Below are 17,292 nucleotides of genomic sequence, written 5' to 3' on the forward strand. Positions count from 1 at the left end.
ACCACACAGGAGAATTAACTGTTAATATATCTGGTGACCATACTTCTACTCATCCTTCTGTGCCTATATACACATGTAGCCTAGACACTCAACTGAACGTCGATAGAATCATTATGCATTCTGAACTGGAATCTGTGTTTTGTGAGCAGTGTGGCATCGGTAACTTTCCATAAACCTACATAATCATTCTTATAAGATCTCACCACATTTAAGCTCTAATTGCACCTGATAAACGGGAGTTTATCAGGTGAAAGCTTGCTGTATACCTTTAAACATGCAAGGCAAGCAGCAGTGTTTGAGGGCTCCTATGCCGGCGGAGAAGGCTGGGTGTCTCCGAGCAGGCCTGCAGCGTGCTGGTGGCCGCATCTGGGCAGTTCTGCACTGGGGACAGAAGGGCTTGGTGAGCTGGGCTACAGCACTTTGTGGTGCTAGCATCTGTTGAGGTTTAGTTTAATTCTTTAAGCTCTTTAAGAGGTTCTGTTTTCACCTACCTTCTAGACCATGCGGAGTGTATAGTCCAACAACAGTCAGTATAGAGTTGCATTCTGAACATCCAGGAGGCAGAGCCACCCGAGGGGGCATCTCAGTGGTGAACCATGGCTGTCATGTGGGATGGGGGCCTTGTATTCCAATCACCCCAGTTATTTGAAGGAAGCCAGTAATATGTATTTCTATTTGAAATCTCTTGGTTTTAAATGTGGGCTGACAATTGTTCAAAAATTAAAAGCACTGTGAGACCAAACAAAACACACCTGGGACTTTCTATAGTCATCTGGAAGGCAGTCTGAGATGTCTGGTCTACTAAGCCATTTGTGGCATTAAGTCTACTTGAATTCCAAAAATATTGACTGCATGCATAGTCACTGTATAAAAGAATGGAAATACAATGATAGAAAGTGATGATCCTTGCCTTGGGTGGGGTAGCTTTTATGGTCCCCAGACCAGCATCCACCATATCACCTGGGAGCTTGTCAGACATGTAAATTCTTGGGCCTCACACCAGATGCATCAAATTAGAAACTGTATTCTAAGAAACCTACCCAGTGGTTCTGATGCTGCTGAAGTTTGAGAACAACAGGCAGGTGTGGGAAGGGGAGTTACACATATGGGCAGAGATCTGGGGGATGGAGAAGGTGGGGTGTGAAGCGACGAGACTTTTCAGAAGTGAATCGCTCCACCTGGATCTTAAAGGATGAGTAAGGAGTTGGCCAGGTGAAGATGAGGGAGGAGTGCACCAAGACTAGGGGGCATCAGGAGCCAAAGCCAGGCAGAAAGAGTGTGTGAAGTGCATTGTCCATCTATCGCATGTGACTAAGTGCTGGAGGATGCTCTGGGAAATGAGGTGGGAGAATAAGTTGGGGCAGATGAGCTGGATTGTGTTCTGTAGGGGCTGGGAGACCCTCCAGAAGTGGAGTGTGGCATTGGGTATGTTTGTAGGGAAATCACGCTGGTGGTGAGGTTCAAATTCCTTTTGGATAGAGGAAACTCTCCTGGTGTCCCACTAGCCTGGATCCTGATTCTTGCCTTTCCTGGCGTGACTTGGATCTGGGTCAGCAATTCCCATCCTTGGATAGGGTGGTGGGCAGGGAAGGCCTGGCTGAGTGAAGATGTGGCTATTACTGCACGTGAAATAGCGACATTGGTGTCTCTGTTCTTTTATTCTTGGAGGAATGTACATACTCTTGGAGAATGTGCAGACTCCAAACTGAGTATTTAGGTGGTTGCTTGTGTTCTCAGCAATTGCAATGGTCTTTGTAATCCCATTTTAAAATGTCATTTTAAAGTTTCTGCAGCAAAGATTTTGGTAAAATCCTGGATCTATTTTTCTTTTCTTTTCTTTCTTTCTTTCTTTCTTTTTTTTTTTTTTTTTGATATAGGGTCTCGTTCTGTTGCCCAGGCTGGAGTGCAGTGGTTTGATCACAGCTCACTGCAGCCTCAACCTCCTGGGCTCAAGTGACCCCTCCACTGCAGCCTCCTGAGTAGCTGGCATTACAGGCATGCACCACCACACCCAGCTAAGTTTTAAAAATATTTTTATGTGGAGACAGTGTCTCACTATGTTGCCCAGGCTAGTCTCAAACTTGTGAGCTCAAGTGTTCTTCCTGCCTCAGCCTCCCAAAAGTGTCGGCATTACAGGCGTGAGCCACTATGCCCCACCCAGCTCTATTTCTTTCTTCAGACATTTACAGTGTCTAAATGGAAGAAACAAGTTGAACTCAAGGTCATGGAAATTCATGTCTATACCTAACTGGGGCTCATTCCTTCTTTCTCCATCCCTCCCTCCCCGCTCTCTTTTCTTCCTTTTATTTACTTTTTTTTATTATAAGACAACTTTGGTTATAGAAAACTCTTGAGAGTTTTCCAAGTGCTCATAAGATTTCTTTTAATACTTAGCTATGATAACATCCAAATCTTCCTGATGTGAGGATATGCAGTTGTGGTTAAAGACTTCTACCAAGATAGCTGACCATTGTTCTGAAATATTTTGGATGTAGCTCTGAATGGAGGCAGGAATATGAATGTGAATTATTTATATTCATGTAGTGGTTCTACAAAACATTTGAGAAGACAGCAAGAATAGCTATTGCTCTTAGAAGTCCTGGATCTTTTTTTGAATTGGAAATCTTTTAAAATGTATTTGGTACAGAGTGTAGTAATTATTTCATTTCTTTCTTTTTCTTTTTTTTTTTTTTTGAGATGGAGTTTCACTTTTGTCACCCAGGCTGTAGTGCAGTGGCACAATCTCGGCTCACTGCAACCTCCACCTCCTGGGTTCAAGTGATTCTCCTGCCTCAGCTTCCCGAGTAGCTGGGATTACAGGCGCCCACTACCACGTCCGGCTAATTTTTCGTATTTTTAGTAAAGATGGGGTTTCACCATGTTGGGCAGGCTGGTCTCCTGACCTCGTGATGCGACAGCCTTGGCCTCCCAAAGCGCAGGAACTACAGGCGTGAGCCACCCGCGCCAGGCCCATTTCTTTTTTTGAAATGCTGCCGTTTGACAGACGATGGGAGCTGGATGAATTATTGTCTCCCCCTGCTGGTCATTTTTATATAACATCTTATTAGTAATAGTGCAGATGACCAGGAAAAGCTAATGCCAGAAAAAGAAAAGATACTAAGACGGAATCTATTAATTTTTAAAAATTGCCCAAATTAGTAATAAATTGCCCAAATTAGTAATTGCCCTTATTAGTAAAAGAGTGGAGATGGTGAGGCAAAGCTAATGCCAGAAAAACAAAAGATACTGAGATGGAATCTATTAATTTTTTTAAAATTGCCCAAATGTAGTAAATTTTAAAATGCTTACCTTTGTGAGATGGTGGAATAAATTTTTCAACTTTTCATTCTTTGTAAAATCATGTAATAAGTTTAGAAAGTAGTTACTGTATTGGTTTTGTCCTGCTGCTGCAACTTCTCATACATTCATGATGACATTAGCAATCTCCTTTATTCTGCTGATGCATTGAGTGCTTTTTCTCAGCTAGAATGAACACGTGTTTCTTATTGATTGCTTTGGGTGTTTATTCAAGTAGATCACAAATACCCATGTCTGTCTGCTATGTATACATATAACCACCAAGGTATAATGTTTATGGGCATGAAACATGGTATTTAAAGTGAGTGAAACTTGTGTTTCCTCTTAATAACCATCTCTTTTACCCAATAAAATGGGTTCATAAGTTATAAGGGGCATTAAATATGACTATATCCAATGATAAATTATATGGAGGCTTTTCGCAGGAGGTAGCCTGCCCTGCTGAGAAGCTTTAGGGGTAAGGTTTCTAGGGCAGTTTTCTGAACAATTTTATTGATGAACGTCCCTGTTTGTTAGTGTCTAAATTTAGTATCTTTCTGAACATAAACCAGCTTTTTATCTTCCCAAATTCCTGCCTCGGCTTTGCCCCTATGGATCCTAGGAAACCAGACTCATTTTGATGCTTGGGGTGCATCAGTGTATTGACAGACAGCCCTGTTAGAGGACTCTTGGAGCCAAAGGACGTCCACTAGCTTGGAATCTGGTGCGCATGCCTCTTACTAAGTGGATGTAAGCCAATTAACTTCTTTAGGCCTACTAAACTGGATGTTGTTGAGATCCTCTCTATCTTCATCCAAATATTCTAATCAAAATGATTGAGACATTTGACGTCATTTAGGTGTTGAGGGCAGCCTTGGAAATAACAGAAACAGAGGGAGTGAAGTTGCTTTTATTCACTTACAAAAAGTCTTAAATACAGCCTGATGTCAAAGCATCCAGGGGATTGGCTGTATTGGGGCATATTTGGTGGACACATGTGCTTTATTTTAAATTGTATCCTATGTTTTTTTTTTTTCCCAGTTGCAAATGAAGCTGGAGACAAGAATGCCAGATCACTGGCCCGCTTCTCTCGTGAGTAAATCTTGTTTCACTCCTTTCCTGGTCTCCATCAGAAAATGTTCTCCAGAGATCTTTCCCCTGTGCGGTATAGCTCTTCAATCCTATCAGGTGTTAATAAAACAGTAATGTAGGAAATGTCATCATCTGGTTAATATCCCACTTGAGCCCAGGCTGGTGAGCTACTCATTGCTACTGCCTTTTCAGTCCTTAGAACTGTGGTTTCCAAATTGTGCTCTAAGCCTTTGCAATTCCAAGTATGGTCCTCAGAGCAGCAGAATCGACATCACCCGGGTGCTTTTTAGAAATGTGGAGCTTCAGTCCCCCCACCATTCCTTCAGACCAATTGAGTCAGAATCTGTATTTTAACAAATCTACAGGGGATGCCTGTTCACATTAGAGTTTGAGACGTGCTGTGGACTATCCTTTTTATGAATGTTTTAAGATAAAGTGAGGAGACGTACATGAAATGCTTGTAGCTATGAAGGCATCATCACCATTCAACATGGACTTATGAACTTACTCCACTGGCTCTTCCTCAATTTGGTGACATTTTGAAGCTCCGATGGATTGAATGGGTTTCCTTAGGCATTGGGGATATTCCTAGGGCTGTGGTTAGGCCATGGGGCTTCCCTTGACTGCTTTGTCTCCAGGTCTTGATCCCTGTGAAAGAGTAGGAGTCTAAAGCCTCTAAATGGTTTCTGTAACAGTGTGATCAGCAAATTATCCAGCAAGTTAATGCACTCCCTGGAATGAAAACCCGGATTCCAAAGGGAGTGGAAATACTAGACACGGATCAGGGTGGAGTGGAGATGCTCCCCAAACCCACTGTGCACCAAGTGGAGAAATGGTAGAGCTGTAAACAGAAACAGATTTATCGCTGCCTCACTGGCTTTCAGTAAAAGTAATTTCACTCACACTATCCAGGCCTCTGTTTTCTCACTTGGAAAATATTCAAAATTGGACATTGCTACATTAAAAATTTTTTTTTTTGCTTTCCTAAAAGTCACTTACTCTTTCCCTCTCTAGTATTGACTACAAAAAGACTTAGTAGCTCACATGCTGTATGACGTTTTTCCAGGGCAGTGAAAACTGTTGCTGTCTTTTGAAATTGTGGCATGGGAGGAACTCTACAAATCCCCAGTCACTGCATTCCTCATGCAGTGTTGACTAGGTCTGAGTGTGGACAATGCCATAGTAAATCTTATTACGTAAAGCTGAAAGTATAATTTCTCTATTTACAGGGCTTCTTATAAACTCTGCCTCCCAACTTTTTGGAAGGCTTTGAAATGTTGAGATTGATTTCCCAGAAATGATTTTTACAGAACTGTAATAATGTACAATAATGAAAGAGCATGAAGTGCTCATATTTTAGAAATTGTGTAATAAAACACTCGCTTCTCATGAGCCCCATTCCTCACTGCCCTCCTACCTGGAATCATTATTTCCAAAATAGATATTTCATCCCGCAGCTCAATGAGGTTGAAGAATATGCTTTTATCCCATTTTTTTTCTTCAACTCCTGAGCAGTAGTCAGGCAAATAAATAAGCTGGAATCGTGACCCAACCACGCTGTGAGGGCTATGCTGGGTGCCCCTTCCCCCATGGGAGTTCCCGAGGCTCACCACAGGACAGAGGAAGGTGGGGGGTCCTTGTATGAGAGTGGAGGCAATTATTCCTTTCACAGACAAAGGAAGGTGATTTCTTGTGTGAAGTTCTCAACTGTATGACTGGGTTGAAAGGATGATGTATCTCTTGAAAGCTTATTAGCTTGAGACAAGTGAGGACACGATGAACACATATCTGTATAGGAAACGAGTAATTAGTGGCAAACCAATTAGGTTGGACTGATATAGGGAAAAAAGGAGAAAAAAAAATCTCCTGAGTTAATCGCATTGCCCTGGAAAAAGTCAGATGGCACATGAGCTACTAAGTCTTTTTGTAGTCAATACTAGAGAGGGAAAGATTAAGTGACTTTTAGGAAGGCAAAAAAAATTATTTTTAATGTAGCATGTCCGATTGATGCTCACTTCACTTTACCACCTTGAAACTGACCTTCATTGTGTAGTGTGAATGAAGAGTTCAGTTTGGGAAGACTAGGGGGATTCAGATGATAGATTTTTTTTTTTTTTTTTTTTGAGACTGGAAGATGAAGTACTGCAACATTCTCTAAGTTTTGCCTCCAACAAGACAGAAAGCCTTGACAGTGTGCATTGCCCAGCATGGAATCAGGCACGATGGGCATGGGGGGCCAGAGCTTCTGCTGTGATGGCTGGACTTCTAGGGGTCAGCAGAGAAGATCTGGGAGTGGGGACGGGGGAAGGGCTGGTTATGGTGGTGGATGCTGTGGAGTGAGTCCTGTGAGACTCTGGCTCCACCAGGCCCCGTCACCACCCCTGGCCCATCACTGCAGGCTCAAGCAGTGGCTTCTGATCAACCTGACTTCAATTGGAGCATCTGCCTAGCAACTGTGGGCACATACAGTAACATGGGGAAGTCATTTTCCCAGAAGTGGGGGTTAGAGAGGAGGGAGGGAGGGGGACTCAAAGGAAGCAGAGAAGATCTCTTCCCCTCACAAATGCTGGGAGAATGACACTGTCCAGGAGAGTGAGAAGTTGAGAATGACCTTGACTTGAGAATGCTGTGTGAATGCAGGCATGCCGGCTTCCAACCAGCAAATGGTTTGAGAATGGTATCCATCACAAGGCCAGCTGCAAGGTGAGAGCCACCGGGTGTGGGCACTGCCCTGCTCTGCAGTGGGCAGGGTGAGCCAGCGGAGCACCTCATGTGCGTACTTCATGGTGGGCACCTCACATGGGTGCCGCATGGAAGTTACCCCATGTGGATACTGCATGGTAGGCACCAGGGCAGTGTGGGGAACAGCTGACCTGCCCAGCTCAGGTCCAGGCCTCAACTTGGTGAGGAGCTCCTGGAACCCACTGTGGCTGGGGCTCCTGACATTGGGACTTCTGGGATGAAGTTAGCTGGCTCTGGGTCCCTTGTTAGTCCTGCTCTCTGGGATGCCGGTGAAGCTGCCCTGTAGTACCAAGCCCTAAAAGCCCTCCTCCCTGGAGATGTCTATTTTATGCATCTGTCAGTCTCCCTATTAGACAGACAGCTCCTTGAGCCCATGGGCCCTGTCTGGTTGACTGTGCCTGGTGTAGAAGCAAACGCTGATTGAATGAAGACTGCGTAAGCAGGCCCCTTTCTGCTCCGTTAAATGCTCCTTATCCTAACATCATAAACATCTGTGAGCCTTCCCATTGCCAGTGTACACACTCCCCAAACCCCTCCACAATATGTCTTCAAGGGTCTCCTACATGCTAGTGGGAGAGTCCTCAGAAACCATTAGGTATGTAAGCGCTGGTGTCAAGCCTGGAGTTGGATTCTGTGTCCAGAATTATGAATTCTGTGCCACCGTGGGCAGGTAACTTAACCCATCTAAGCCACACTTTCCTCACCTTGCTCCTAGGACAATACTGTGTCCAGAATTGGTTCCTTCTGGTGGGTTCTTGGTCTTGCTGACTTCAAGAATGAAGCTGAGGACCCTCATGTGTTACAGTTCTTAAAGATGGTGTGTCCGGAGTTTGTTCCTTCAAATGTTCAAATGTGTCCAGAGTTTCTTCCTTCTGGTGGGTTGGTAATCTTGCTGACTTCAGGAGTGAAGGTGCAGACCTTAGCAGTAAGTGTTACAGTTCTTAAAGGTGGTGCATCCTGAGTTGTTCTTTCCTCCCTGTGGCTTGTGGTCTCGCTGGCTTCAGGAGTGAAGCTGCAGACCTTCACAGTGAGTGTTACAGCTTATAAAGGTACCGTAGACCCAGAGTGAGCAGCCGCAAAATGTATTGCAAAGAGTGAAAGAACAAATCTGCCACAGTTTGGAAGCCCACCCAACAGCGTTGCAGCTGCTAGCGCCGGTGCCCTGCTTTTATTCCCTTATTTGGCCCCACCCACATTCTGCTGACTGGTCCATTTTACAGAGAGCTGATTGGTCCATTTTACAGAGTGCTGACTGGTCCATTTTTACTGAGTGCTGATTGGTGCATTTACAATCCTTTAGCTAGACAGAAAAGTTCTCCAAGTCCCCACCCCACCCAGAAGCCCAGCCGGCTTCTCCTCTCAATATTAGAACTTATTTCCAAGTTGTTGTGGATGATCGCATGCAAGGGTGAATGTTAAAATACTTAAAAACATGTTAAGTGGTCACTGAACATCAGAACAGATGTTGGTCATGGACTATATGAAGGACTAGAGTCCAGGAAGCCCCTGACAGGACAGACATGGACCCTTCAATTGCTGGATGAAGCTGGGGCAGCAGAGGTGGATATTGGCCCTGATACCCTGGAATCCATTATATGAAGCACAGGGACTGTATACCACAAGCGCTCAATAAATGTGGGTGGTTGTTATTACCCTGAGTTTTCAGCCTTCCTCCTCTCTCTTCTTCTCTTTTTTCTTTAATTTCATATATACTTATTGAAGAATTTTCTGTTCGTCTGTGAGCCCTGGAAATAACACAGATGAGTCGGTTTGTCTTCAAAGAGTTCACAATCTAATCAGGGAGACAGAAGTGACTGCTACAATACAGCGTGTGGAGGGAAATGCTAGCGAATGGTAGGAGGAGCTGGGAGAGTCAGAACGGGGAGGCCTCAGCCAACCTGGCATGGAGGTGAATTCAAGGGAGTCCTTCTGGAGGAGGCGAGCATCAGCTGAGGCTTAAGGGCTTGAATGGGGATAACAGGTAAAGAAGGTAACTTCTAATCTTCAATGAAAACAACTCTCAATACCACATGTAAGGGAATGAAGGCCACATGTAGTGTTCAGACATGGCCACAGTGTGGCAGAAAAAGCCCAGATTTTGATTTCGTCTCTCTCCTCTAGAAGATGTAAAAGACACTGCATTCAGTGCATTGGACAGAGCTTCTGTTGGGAGTCCAGGGCATTGGAGGAGCCAGAGTGAGGGAGACAGCGCCCACAAAGCTCTTGTGGCTGGGCAGCTCTATGCTGGAGTTCTGATTGCTTCCCTGAGGGAGGACTAATTTCTCCCCCAAGATGAGCAATCGTGGAAAAGAAAATACAAAAGTCTTCCCTTATCCGCGGTTTCACTTTCCCAGTTTTGTTACTTGTGGTTAACAGTGGTCTGAAATTGTGAAATGGAAAATTCCAGGAATAAACAATTCACAAGTTTTGATCTGAGTGCTGCTCTGAATAGCGAGATGAAATCTCACTCTGCCCTACCCATGATGTTAATCCTCCCTTTGTCCAGTGGATACATGTGCAGATGCTACCCACAAGTTAGTGACTTAGGAGCCCTCTTGTTTATCAGATTGCAGTGCTTGTGTTCAAATCACCCTGATTTTATTTAGGAATTGCCTAAGTGCAATTTCGAAGTGCACTTAGTAAAAAGTGCAAGAGTACTGATGCTGGCAATTCAGATACATCACGGAGAAGCCATCAAGTGCTTCCTTTAAGTGAAAAGGTGAAAGTTCTTGCCTTAATAAAGAAAAAAAATAAAAAAAAATTGTATGCCAAGGTTGCTGAGATCCACAGGGAGAGCAAATTTTCTATCTGTGAAACTGTAAAGAAGGAAACAAATTTGTGCTAGTTTTGTTGTTACACTAAAGCTACAAAAGTTACAGCCACAGGACAGGATAAGTGCTTAGTTAAGATGGAAGTATTATTAAATTTGCGGATGGTAGACATGAACAGAATCGTGTTCTGATTAACAGCAATTATGTTAGGCACCATTCCTGGTTTCAGGCAGTTGTTGGAACGTACCCCTTCGGATAATGGGGGACTACTATAGTGGTATCAAAAGCAATAAGAAAATAGAGATTAATTAAAAATCCAGGTATTTTTGGAAATAGATTTTCCTGTGAAAGAGCTGGAGTACTTACGGTGGATGGGGGACTGAAGCAAGGGGAGGCCTTTTGTATTTGTGTGCTGGGTGAATGATCCCCTTCCCTCAGCAGAGGTGGGAAATGGGAGGCAGAGGTGTGCAGTGGGGTGAGCGCCGGGGTTGATTGAAATAGAGGGAGGCAGCACCTATGACATGGTGATGCCATGTGTGGAGCCCCAGGGGGAACTCAAAATCATGTCTGAGACAGTGCTAGAGTTCAGTCAGGGAACTTTGCTAGATCAGTTGTTATAGCTAGGAGAGTTGGTGACAAAAGAAGGGAGCTTGAACTGGGGATGGATGAAGACAAAAAGAAGAAGAAGAAATAAGTGGGAGGAATGACTGAGAAATACCATGAGCGGGGGTATGTGGCTGGTGGCTGGGCTTTCAGTGTTCTCAGGGGCATGTACTATGTTTTAGACAGAACCATATAAGGGATCCAGGACAGACAAATCAGGTACATTTTGGGTGCTATGGCAAGCAAAAATAGTTAAACTAATAGAAACGCAGAATTGGATGGTGTTTGCTAGGAGCTGGGTGTGGGGAGGAGCAAACGGAAAGTTGTTGCTTCATGGGTATAAAGTTTCCATTATGTAAGATGAATAAGATGTAGAGATCTGCTGTACAACATAATCCCTGTAGTTAACAATATGGTATTGTGCACTTTAAAACACATTAAGAAGATAGCTCTCCTGTTAAGTTTTCATACCACAAAAACCAACCAACCAATCAACCACGCAAGCAACACAAAAGAACACAAGACGGCTGGCTACTAGCTTCTTTCCTACACTTATAATCATCCTCTCCCAGCTCCCCCAGTGACCTGTGACACATCTGTGTTTCAGAGCCACAGTTAGACTGCAACTTATGTTGACCCAAAATTTCTCTGATTGCCCACAAGGGGCTTCACCTCTTTATCTTACCCCCTTTCTCCACCCCTTTCGTCAGACACAGTTGTTATCAGGCAAGCCGATTAGTTTGGTTCAGTCAACAGATGTATTCACTGGGATTTGAAAGATTCCAAGTTAGTAGAGTTTACAAATGATCCAGTCCAGTGCTCACCACTCTGTCTAAAGCTCAAATCCCTTGTATGACATCCCTGTCATGGGGTCATGAGCTCTCTGCAGGAGCCCATCCAGCGGAGGAATATTCACCGTGTCCTGGAAAGCACTGATGGCCGTGGTCAGAGTGATGGACTGGCATGTGTATGGGGGTAAGGGGCAGGACACTGAGACTCACTCTGCCTATTCTTTTTGAATGTGCTTGATAGAGTCTTTTAAATATATCCAAAGACATATCTCTAGGCCCCTAATATGTTAGCCAGTGGTCCACCAGTGGACTGGCTGATGATACCATAAGTAGCTTCTAGGAGTTTATGGATCATACATGTAACTCACATGTCAGCTGGAAACTCCCAGTCCATTGAGATATAGGTGAAGAGGCTTACATTGCTGTTGTGTGCTGACATTTGGAAGTTCAGAGCACTCCCCGATGCTTCCGTGAGTACCCGGGACGGTGGTGTTCTTCTGACCCTGATTTTCTACCTCTGTCGATTGCTTTCCTCTATTTGCTTCTGGCTATCTTCCTATTGCTCTGACATAGTCTCAGATGTGCTACAAAGCTCCTCCTTCTTTTTTCTGGAGAACCAAAGGCGTTGGTCAAAGTAGAGCTTGACTGAAGATTAAGAAAGGATGAACAAGAGAGATCCACACTATGCACTGCAATTGCAGACCATTTAAATTCAGTTTGATTTTCAACAGTCCATTTAGCCATTCTACCACCAACAAAAATTTTAAAGACCACTTCGCCCATGCCGTTCCTGACCTACCACTGTACATCCTTTTATCCTTACCCTTCTCCATTATTTACCCTTTATTTCCACCTCTCTTTTAGGAATCAAAGCCGCTCCTGGGATCTCTCATGTAGAGCAGCAGCTTGACTCTCTCTCTTGCTCACACCCTTGTCCTTAGCATCTCACATTCTATACTCCTTTCAACTTATTTTTGCCTAAATGCAAACCAGTTTCTGCTCCCTCAATGGGAATTGTGGTACCACCTATTGAGATAATAGCAAATATTTACTCTTGCTACATGTGTACAAGCTTACATAATTGAAAAATACGAATAGAAATTTTTGTGTGTAATGTGACCCCAGGGAGGGCAAGGAAGACGTGGCTTGGCTGTTGCATTCCAAGCATCTCCTCCTCTATCCTCTTAATGTATACTCCTTTGAATAAAGTTAAGATGAAGTTTTAGGTTTCTGCAAGAGACAGACGAGGATAACCTGAAAACCTTCTCAGTTTTTACAAGCACATAGAAATGCTGAGTGAAATGTTTTAAAAATACTTTTAAATGCATAGTTAAACTTGCAATAAAGAAAGGGAAGCCCACAGGTGCCAGAAATGAAGGAGGAATTTAATATCAGTACGGTAAGCTGTTAACATGTGTGCAGATTTTGCAGCTATGCTGCATGGGGGTGGTGCTGTTAAGTCCATGGAATCTAGTAACACATGTTTTAACATCTACATGGGGAAAGGAGATAAGACCTTGGGCTATGCAGGGTGGGGAAGTTGGATCTGAAACTTCTGCCTAACTCGGACTCTTAAAACATATGGCAGATTGTGTTTTCCAAAAATATTTGTAACTATATCTCCCATCCCACATGCTCTTCTTGCAATGTGATGCTGACAAGCCTCCCACTGAGATGGCGAGGCCTCTGTTTTCTTCCCTTGAGTCTGGGTGGCCTGTAAATGTGGCAGAGATGATATGATGTGACTTGCAAAGTTAGATTATCAGAAGAGACAGCTTCCACCTGCTGCCTGTTGGGATACTTGTTCTTAGAGTAGTGTCATAATGCTGTGAGGAAACAGAGACCCTGTGGAAAGCCCATCTCTGAGCGCTTCCCAAAGTGCAGGTTTGTGAGCAAAGTGGGTAGTTACTGTTGTTGGAAGCCACAAGTTTGGTGTGACCTGTTATGCATCAATAGGTAGTTGAAACAAGGGCTATGTCTTCGATAAAAAAGAGACCAGGAAAACAAAACTCGTCCATTAACATAGGGAGGTAGTAAGGTAACCTGCTTGGTTTTTCTGGCTCTTGAGGAAGTCTTCCCTGGGCAATTGAAACTACCTGAATGGTCCAGGAACCCTTTGAGCCTAAGAAATTAACAAACATTAGTTCTGGGCTACTAATGGCAGAATCAAATGAAAAATCTTTTGAAATACAACCCAAGTCATAACATACTCTCATGGAGTAAACAAGGCCAACTAAGTATGAGCTCATAGTCAAAATTAAAAACAAAATAAAAAATCTATAAGAGACAGCAATCCTCCATGATGAGCAAGAGTCAGTGAACACAGATAATTAGAGCCTAAGAACTTGAGATGCAGGTCGAGTATGCTTTACCCAAAATGCCTGGGACCAGAAATGTTTTGGATTTTGAGTTTTTTTCTCACTTTGGAATATTTGTGTATGCATAATGGGATATCTTGTGGATGGGACCTAGGCCTAAACACAAAATTCTTTTGCGTTTCATATATATCTTAAACACATAGCCTGAAGGTAATGTTATACAGTATTTTAAATAATTTCATGCGTGAAACAAAGTTTCTGTACGTTAAATCATCATTGAACTGCGACCTGTCATGTGAGGTCAGATGTGACATTCCCACTTATAGTGTCATGCTGGGCTTAAAAAGTGTTGAATTTTGGAGCAGTTTGGATTTCAAGTTTTTGGATTAGGGATGTTCAACCTGTGGTATAATGACAAACTGGAAAAAAAAGACTAGGTCTATTTAAGAATGACAGAAGATATAAAATGAGTTGAAACTCTAAGAAAGGAACAAGACCTTGGAAAAAAATGGAAAATTTTAAAGATAATCTGTAGAACTTCAAGAAATGTAAAATATAGCATAAAACCCCAACAAAACGAAACCCAAACACAGTTTACCAACTGTGTTGAATAGGACTAAAAGGAGAAATAATGAACCAGAAGAAAGATATATCTGAGGAGACTATCCAAAATGTAGCACAGAGAAATGGTGGATGTAAAAGAATGGTCAAACACTACAGAAGACAGAATGAGAAGGGCCAGCAGACAGTAGTAGGAGTTCAGAATGAAAGACCAGAGAGAATATGGACAAAATAGTAAGTGAAGATCTAGTGACTGAGAATTTTTCAGAATTGACTAGTGATATGAATCCTCAGACTGACGAGTTGTACCTAGTTTCAAGCGGGAAAATAAAAATCTATTGGCAGATACATTATAATGAAACTGTAGAACAGTATAGACGATGAGCAAACACCAAAGATAATTGAAGAGAAAAGACAGGTTATTTACTGTGTCTGAGACTATGAGTTTAGTGTTTATTTTTATTTTTATTTTTAAATTTTTGGTAGTTTTGCTCTTGTCACCCAGGCTGGAGTGCAGTGGCGCGATTGTGGCCCATTGCAACCCCTGCTTCCTGGGTTTAAGCCATTCTCCTGCCTCAGCCTCCCGAGTAGCTGGGACTACAGGCATGTGCCACCACGCCCAGCAAATTTTTGTATTTTTTTTTCAGTAGAGACAGGGTTTCACCATGTTGGCCAGGCTGGTCTTGAACTCGTAATCTCAAGTGATCCGCCTGCCTTGGCCTCCCAAAGTGCTGGGATATAGGCACGAACCACCGCGCCCAGCTGAGTTTAGTTTTATCTATGTTAAAAGAACTTCAGTTTTTAGCTGGGCCTATGTCCCCATATCCAAAAACAGAGTTAAAGTTAGGTGTGACTATGTAACTAAGTTCTGGTCAATAGCATGTAAGCAGAACTGTCAAATAAAGGTTTCTGGAAACTTTCTTGAGGCTTTTGTGTAGTCTTCATCCCCTTTCTTTTTTATCCCTTTTTCATCCTGCTGCCTAGGACACAAATGTAATGCTTAGTGCTCTAGCTGCCATCTTGGACCACAATGGTAATGCTCAAACCCAAGGGTTAGTAGACTGGTAATCTAAAGATTTTGTGAAACAGAGCTGCTATATCAGTTCTGAAAGGCTTACATCTCACTCAACAGAGATATAAACTTCTATCTCTGATTTTTATATAACAGAGATACAAGCTTTTACTTCATTTAATCTAACTGGAATTTTGAGTTTCTGTTATTCAGACATAACTAATCACAACTGATGTATCTATCATAGATTAATCGTCAAACTGACTGCAGACTTCCCAATAGTCTATTTAGAAGCCAGAAGTCAAACTGAATAATGTTTGTATGGAGATGAGGGAAGAATACTGTTGACCTGAAATTTTAAACTGAGAACAATATTGTTTAAGACTGAGGGCAAAATAAAGACATTTTTCAGGTGAACTCATTCTGAGAGAATTTATCATACACGTCCTTCCTGAGATAACTGCTAAAGGATATACCTCAGGAAGACTATTGAATCCAGAAGGAAGAATGAACATAGGATAAAAGGACTAACCATTATTTATGTAATTCACAATTAAAAATTAAAATGAATATTAAGATGATTGCTGCTATTTAGTTTTAAAAAATAAAATGGCTTTATCAAAATATAGTTTACATATTATAAAGCTTATCCACTTAAAGGGTGTAATTCAATGATTTTTAGTATATTTATGGAGTTGTGCCACCATCACCGTAATCTAATTTCAGGTAATTTTTGTCACTCCAAAAAGAAGCCCTGTGCTCAATAGTTACTTTCCATCTGAGATCCATACCCCCAGTCCTAGGAAGCTATTTAAATACTTCTTTTCTTATAGATTTGCCTATTCTGGCCATTTTATATAAATGAAGTCATACAATATGTGTCTATTGTGACTGGCTATGTTTTTGATTTAGCATAATGTCTTCAAGGTTCATCCACGTTGTAATGTATAAGCAAATCATTCCTTTATATTGCAGAACAACATTCCATAGTATGGATATACATTTTATTTTTCCTTTCATCAGTTGATGGACATTTGGGTTGTCTCTAATTTTTGGCTATTGTGAATAATGTTGCTATGGATATTTGTATATTATTTTTAAAAGTATGTATATGTTTTTATTTAGCTTGCTTATATACCTATGAATGGAATTGCTGGATTATATGGTAACTCTAAGTTCAACATTTTGAGGAACTTCCAGACTGTTATCAAAAGTGATTTTGCTCTTTTATATTTCTATTCACAATGTAAGAAGGTTCGAATTTCTCTAAATCCTCCTCTACACATGGTATGGTTATTTAAACAAATTTAACCCTAATGTATGTGAAATATTGATCTATTGTGTCTTTGATTTGTCTTTCTCTGATGACTAATAATGTTTAGCATATTTTAATATGCTTATTGCCCACTCATATCTTATTTGGAGAGCTAGTTAGGTTTTAAGAAAAGGGGTAGCATCCCATTCTCTGAATTTCTAGTTGAAGGAAGCATACTTAAGATGGAAAATTGCCATCACAAAGAAACTGCCAAACTTATCTATTAACCAAAAGTAGAAGAAAATAGAAACCCCTAAAGTGTTAGTTCCCAAACTGGACTCATAATTTCTCCTCATCCCTATACAAGTTCCTACTCCTGTGTTTTCTAACTGAATTGGTACCATCCTATTTATTAGGCAGTATTAACTGAAAACCTACAAATCATATTCTCCCTCATCAGTCACCAAATTCCACTGATCCTGACTCCTGAATTGTCTTATTCAGATCATTCTACTTTATTCTCACAGCCACAACTTTATTTTAAATCCTTATCATTCCTTATGTAATGGATTCCACTGAGTCTCCATCTTCCTCTGTGAAATGAATTCTCCTCCCTGCCAGAGCAATCTTTTTTTTTTTTTTTTTTTTTTTTTTTTTTTTTTTTTGAGACGGAGTCTCGCTCTGTCGCCCAGGCTGGAGTGCAGTGGCCGGATCTCAGCTCACTGCAAGCTCCGCCTCCGGGGTTCACACCATTCTCCTGCCTCAGCCTCCCGAGTAGCTGGGACTACAGGCACCCGCCACCGCGCCCGGCTAGTTTTTTGTATTTTTTAGTAGAGATGGGGTTTCACCA

General features: G+C 42.1%; 1 protein-coding gene across 7 annotated transcripts in view; it reads left to right on the top strand.

Annotated features, from left to right (window-relative positions):
* The window catches only part of PDE1C (phosphodiesterase 1C), a 671,184-nt gene that overhangs the window by 215,259 nt on the left and 438,633 nt on the right, over positions 1-17,292 (top strand). For all 7 annotated transcript variants that reach the window (XM_045388996.3, XM_005549840.5, XM_045388994.3 and 4 more), the window contains exon 2: positions 4,339-4,389. In XM_045388996.3, coding sequence (XP_045244931.2) covers positions 4,339-4,389 — 51 coding nt within the window. The remainder of the gene's footprint in view (positions 1-4,338; positions 4,390-17,292) is intronic.

Source organism: Macaca fascicularis, chromosome 3, assembly GCF_037993035.2.
Source record: "Macaca fascicularis isolate 582-1 chromosome 3, T2T-MFA8v1.1".
Lineage (NCBI taxonomy): Eukaryota > Metazoa > Chordata > Mammalia > Primates > Cercopithecidae > Macaca > Macaca fascicularis.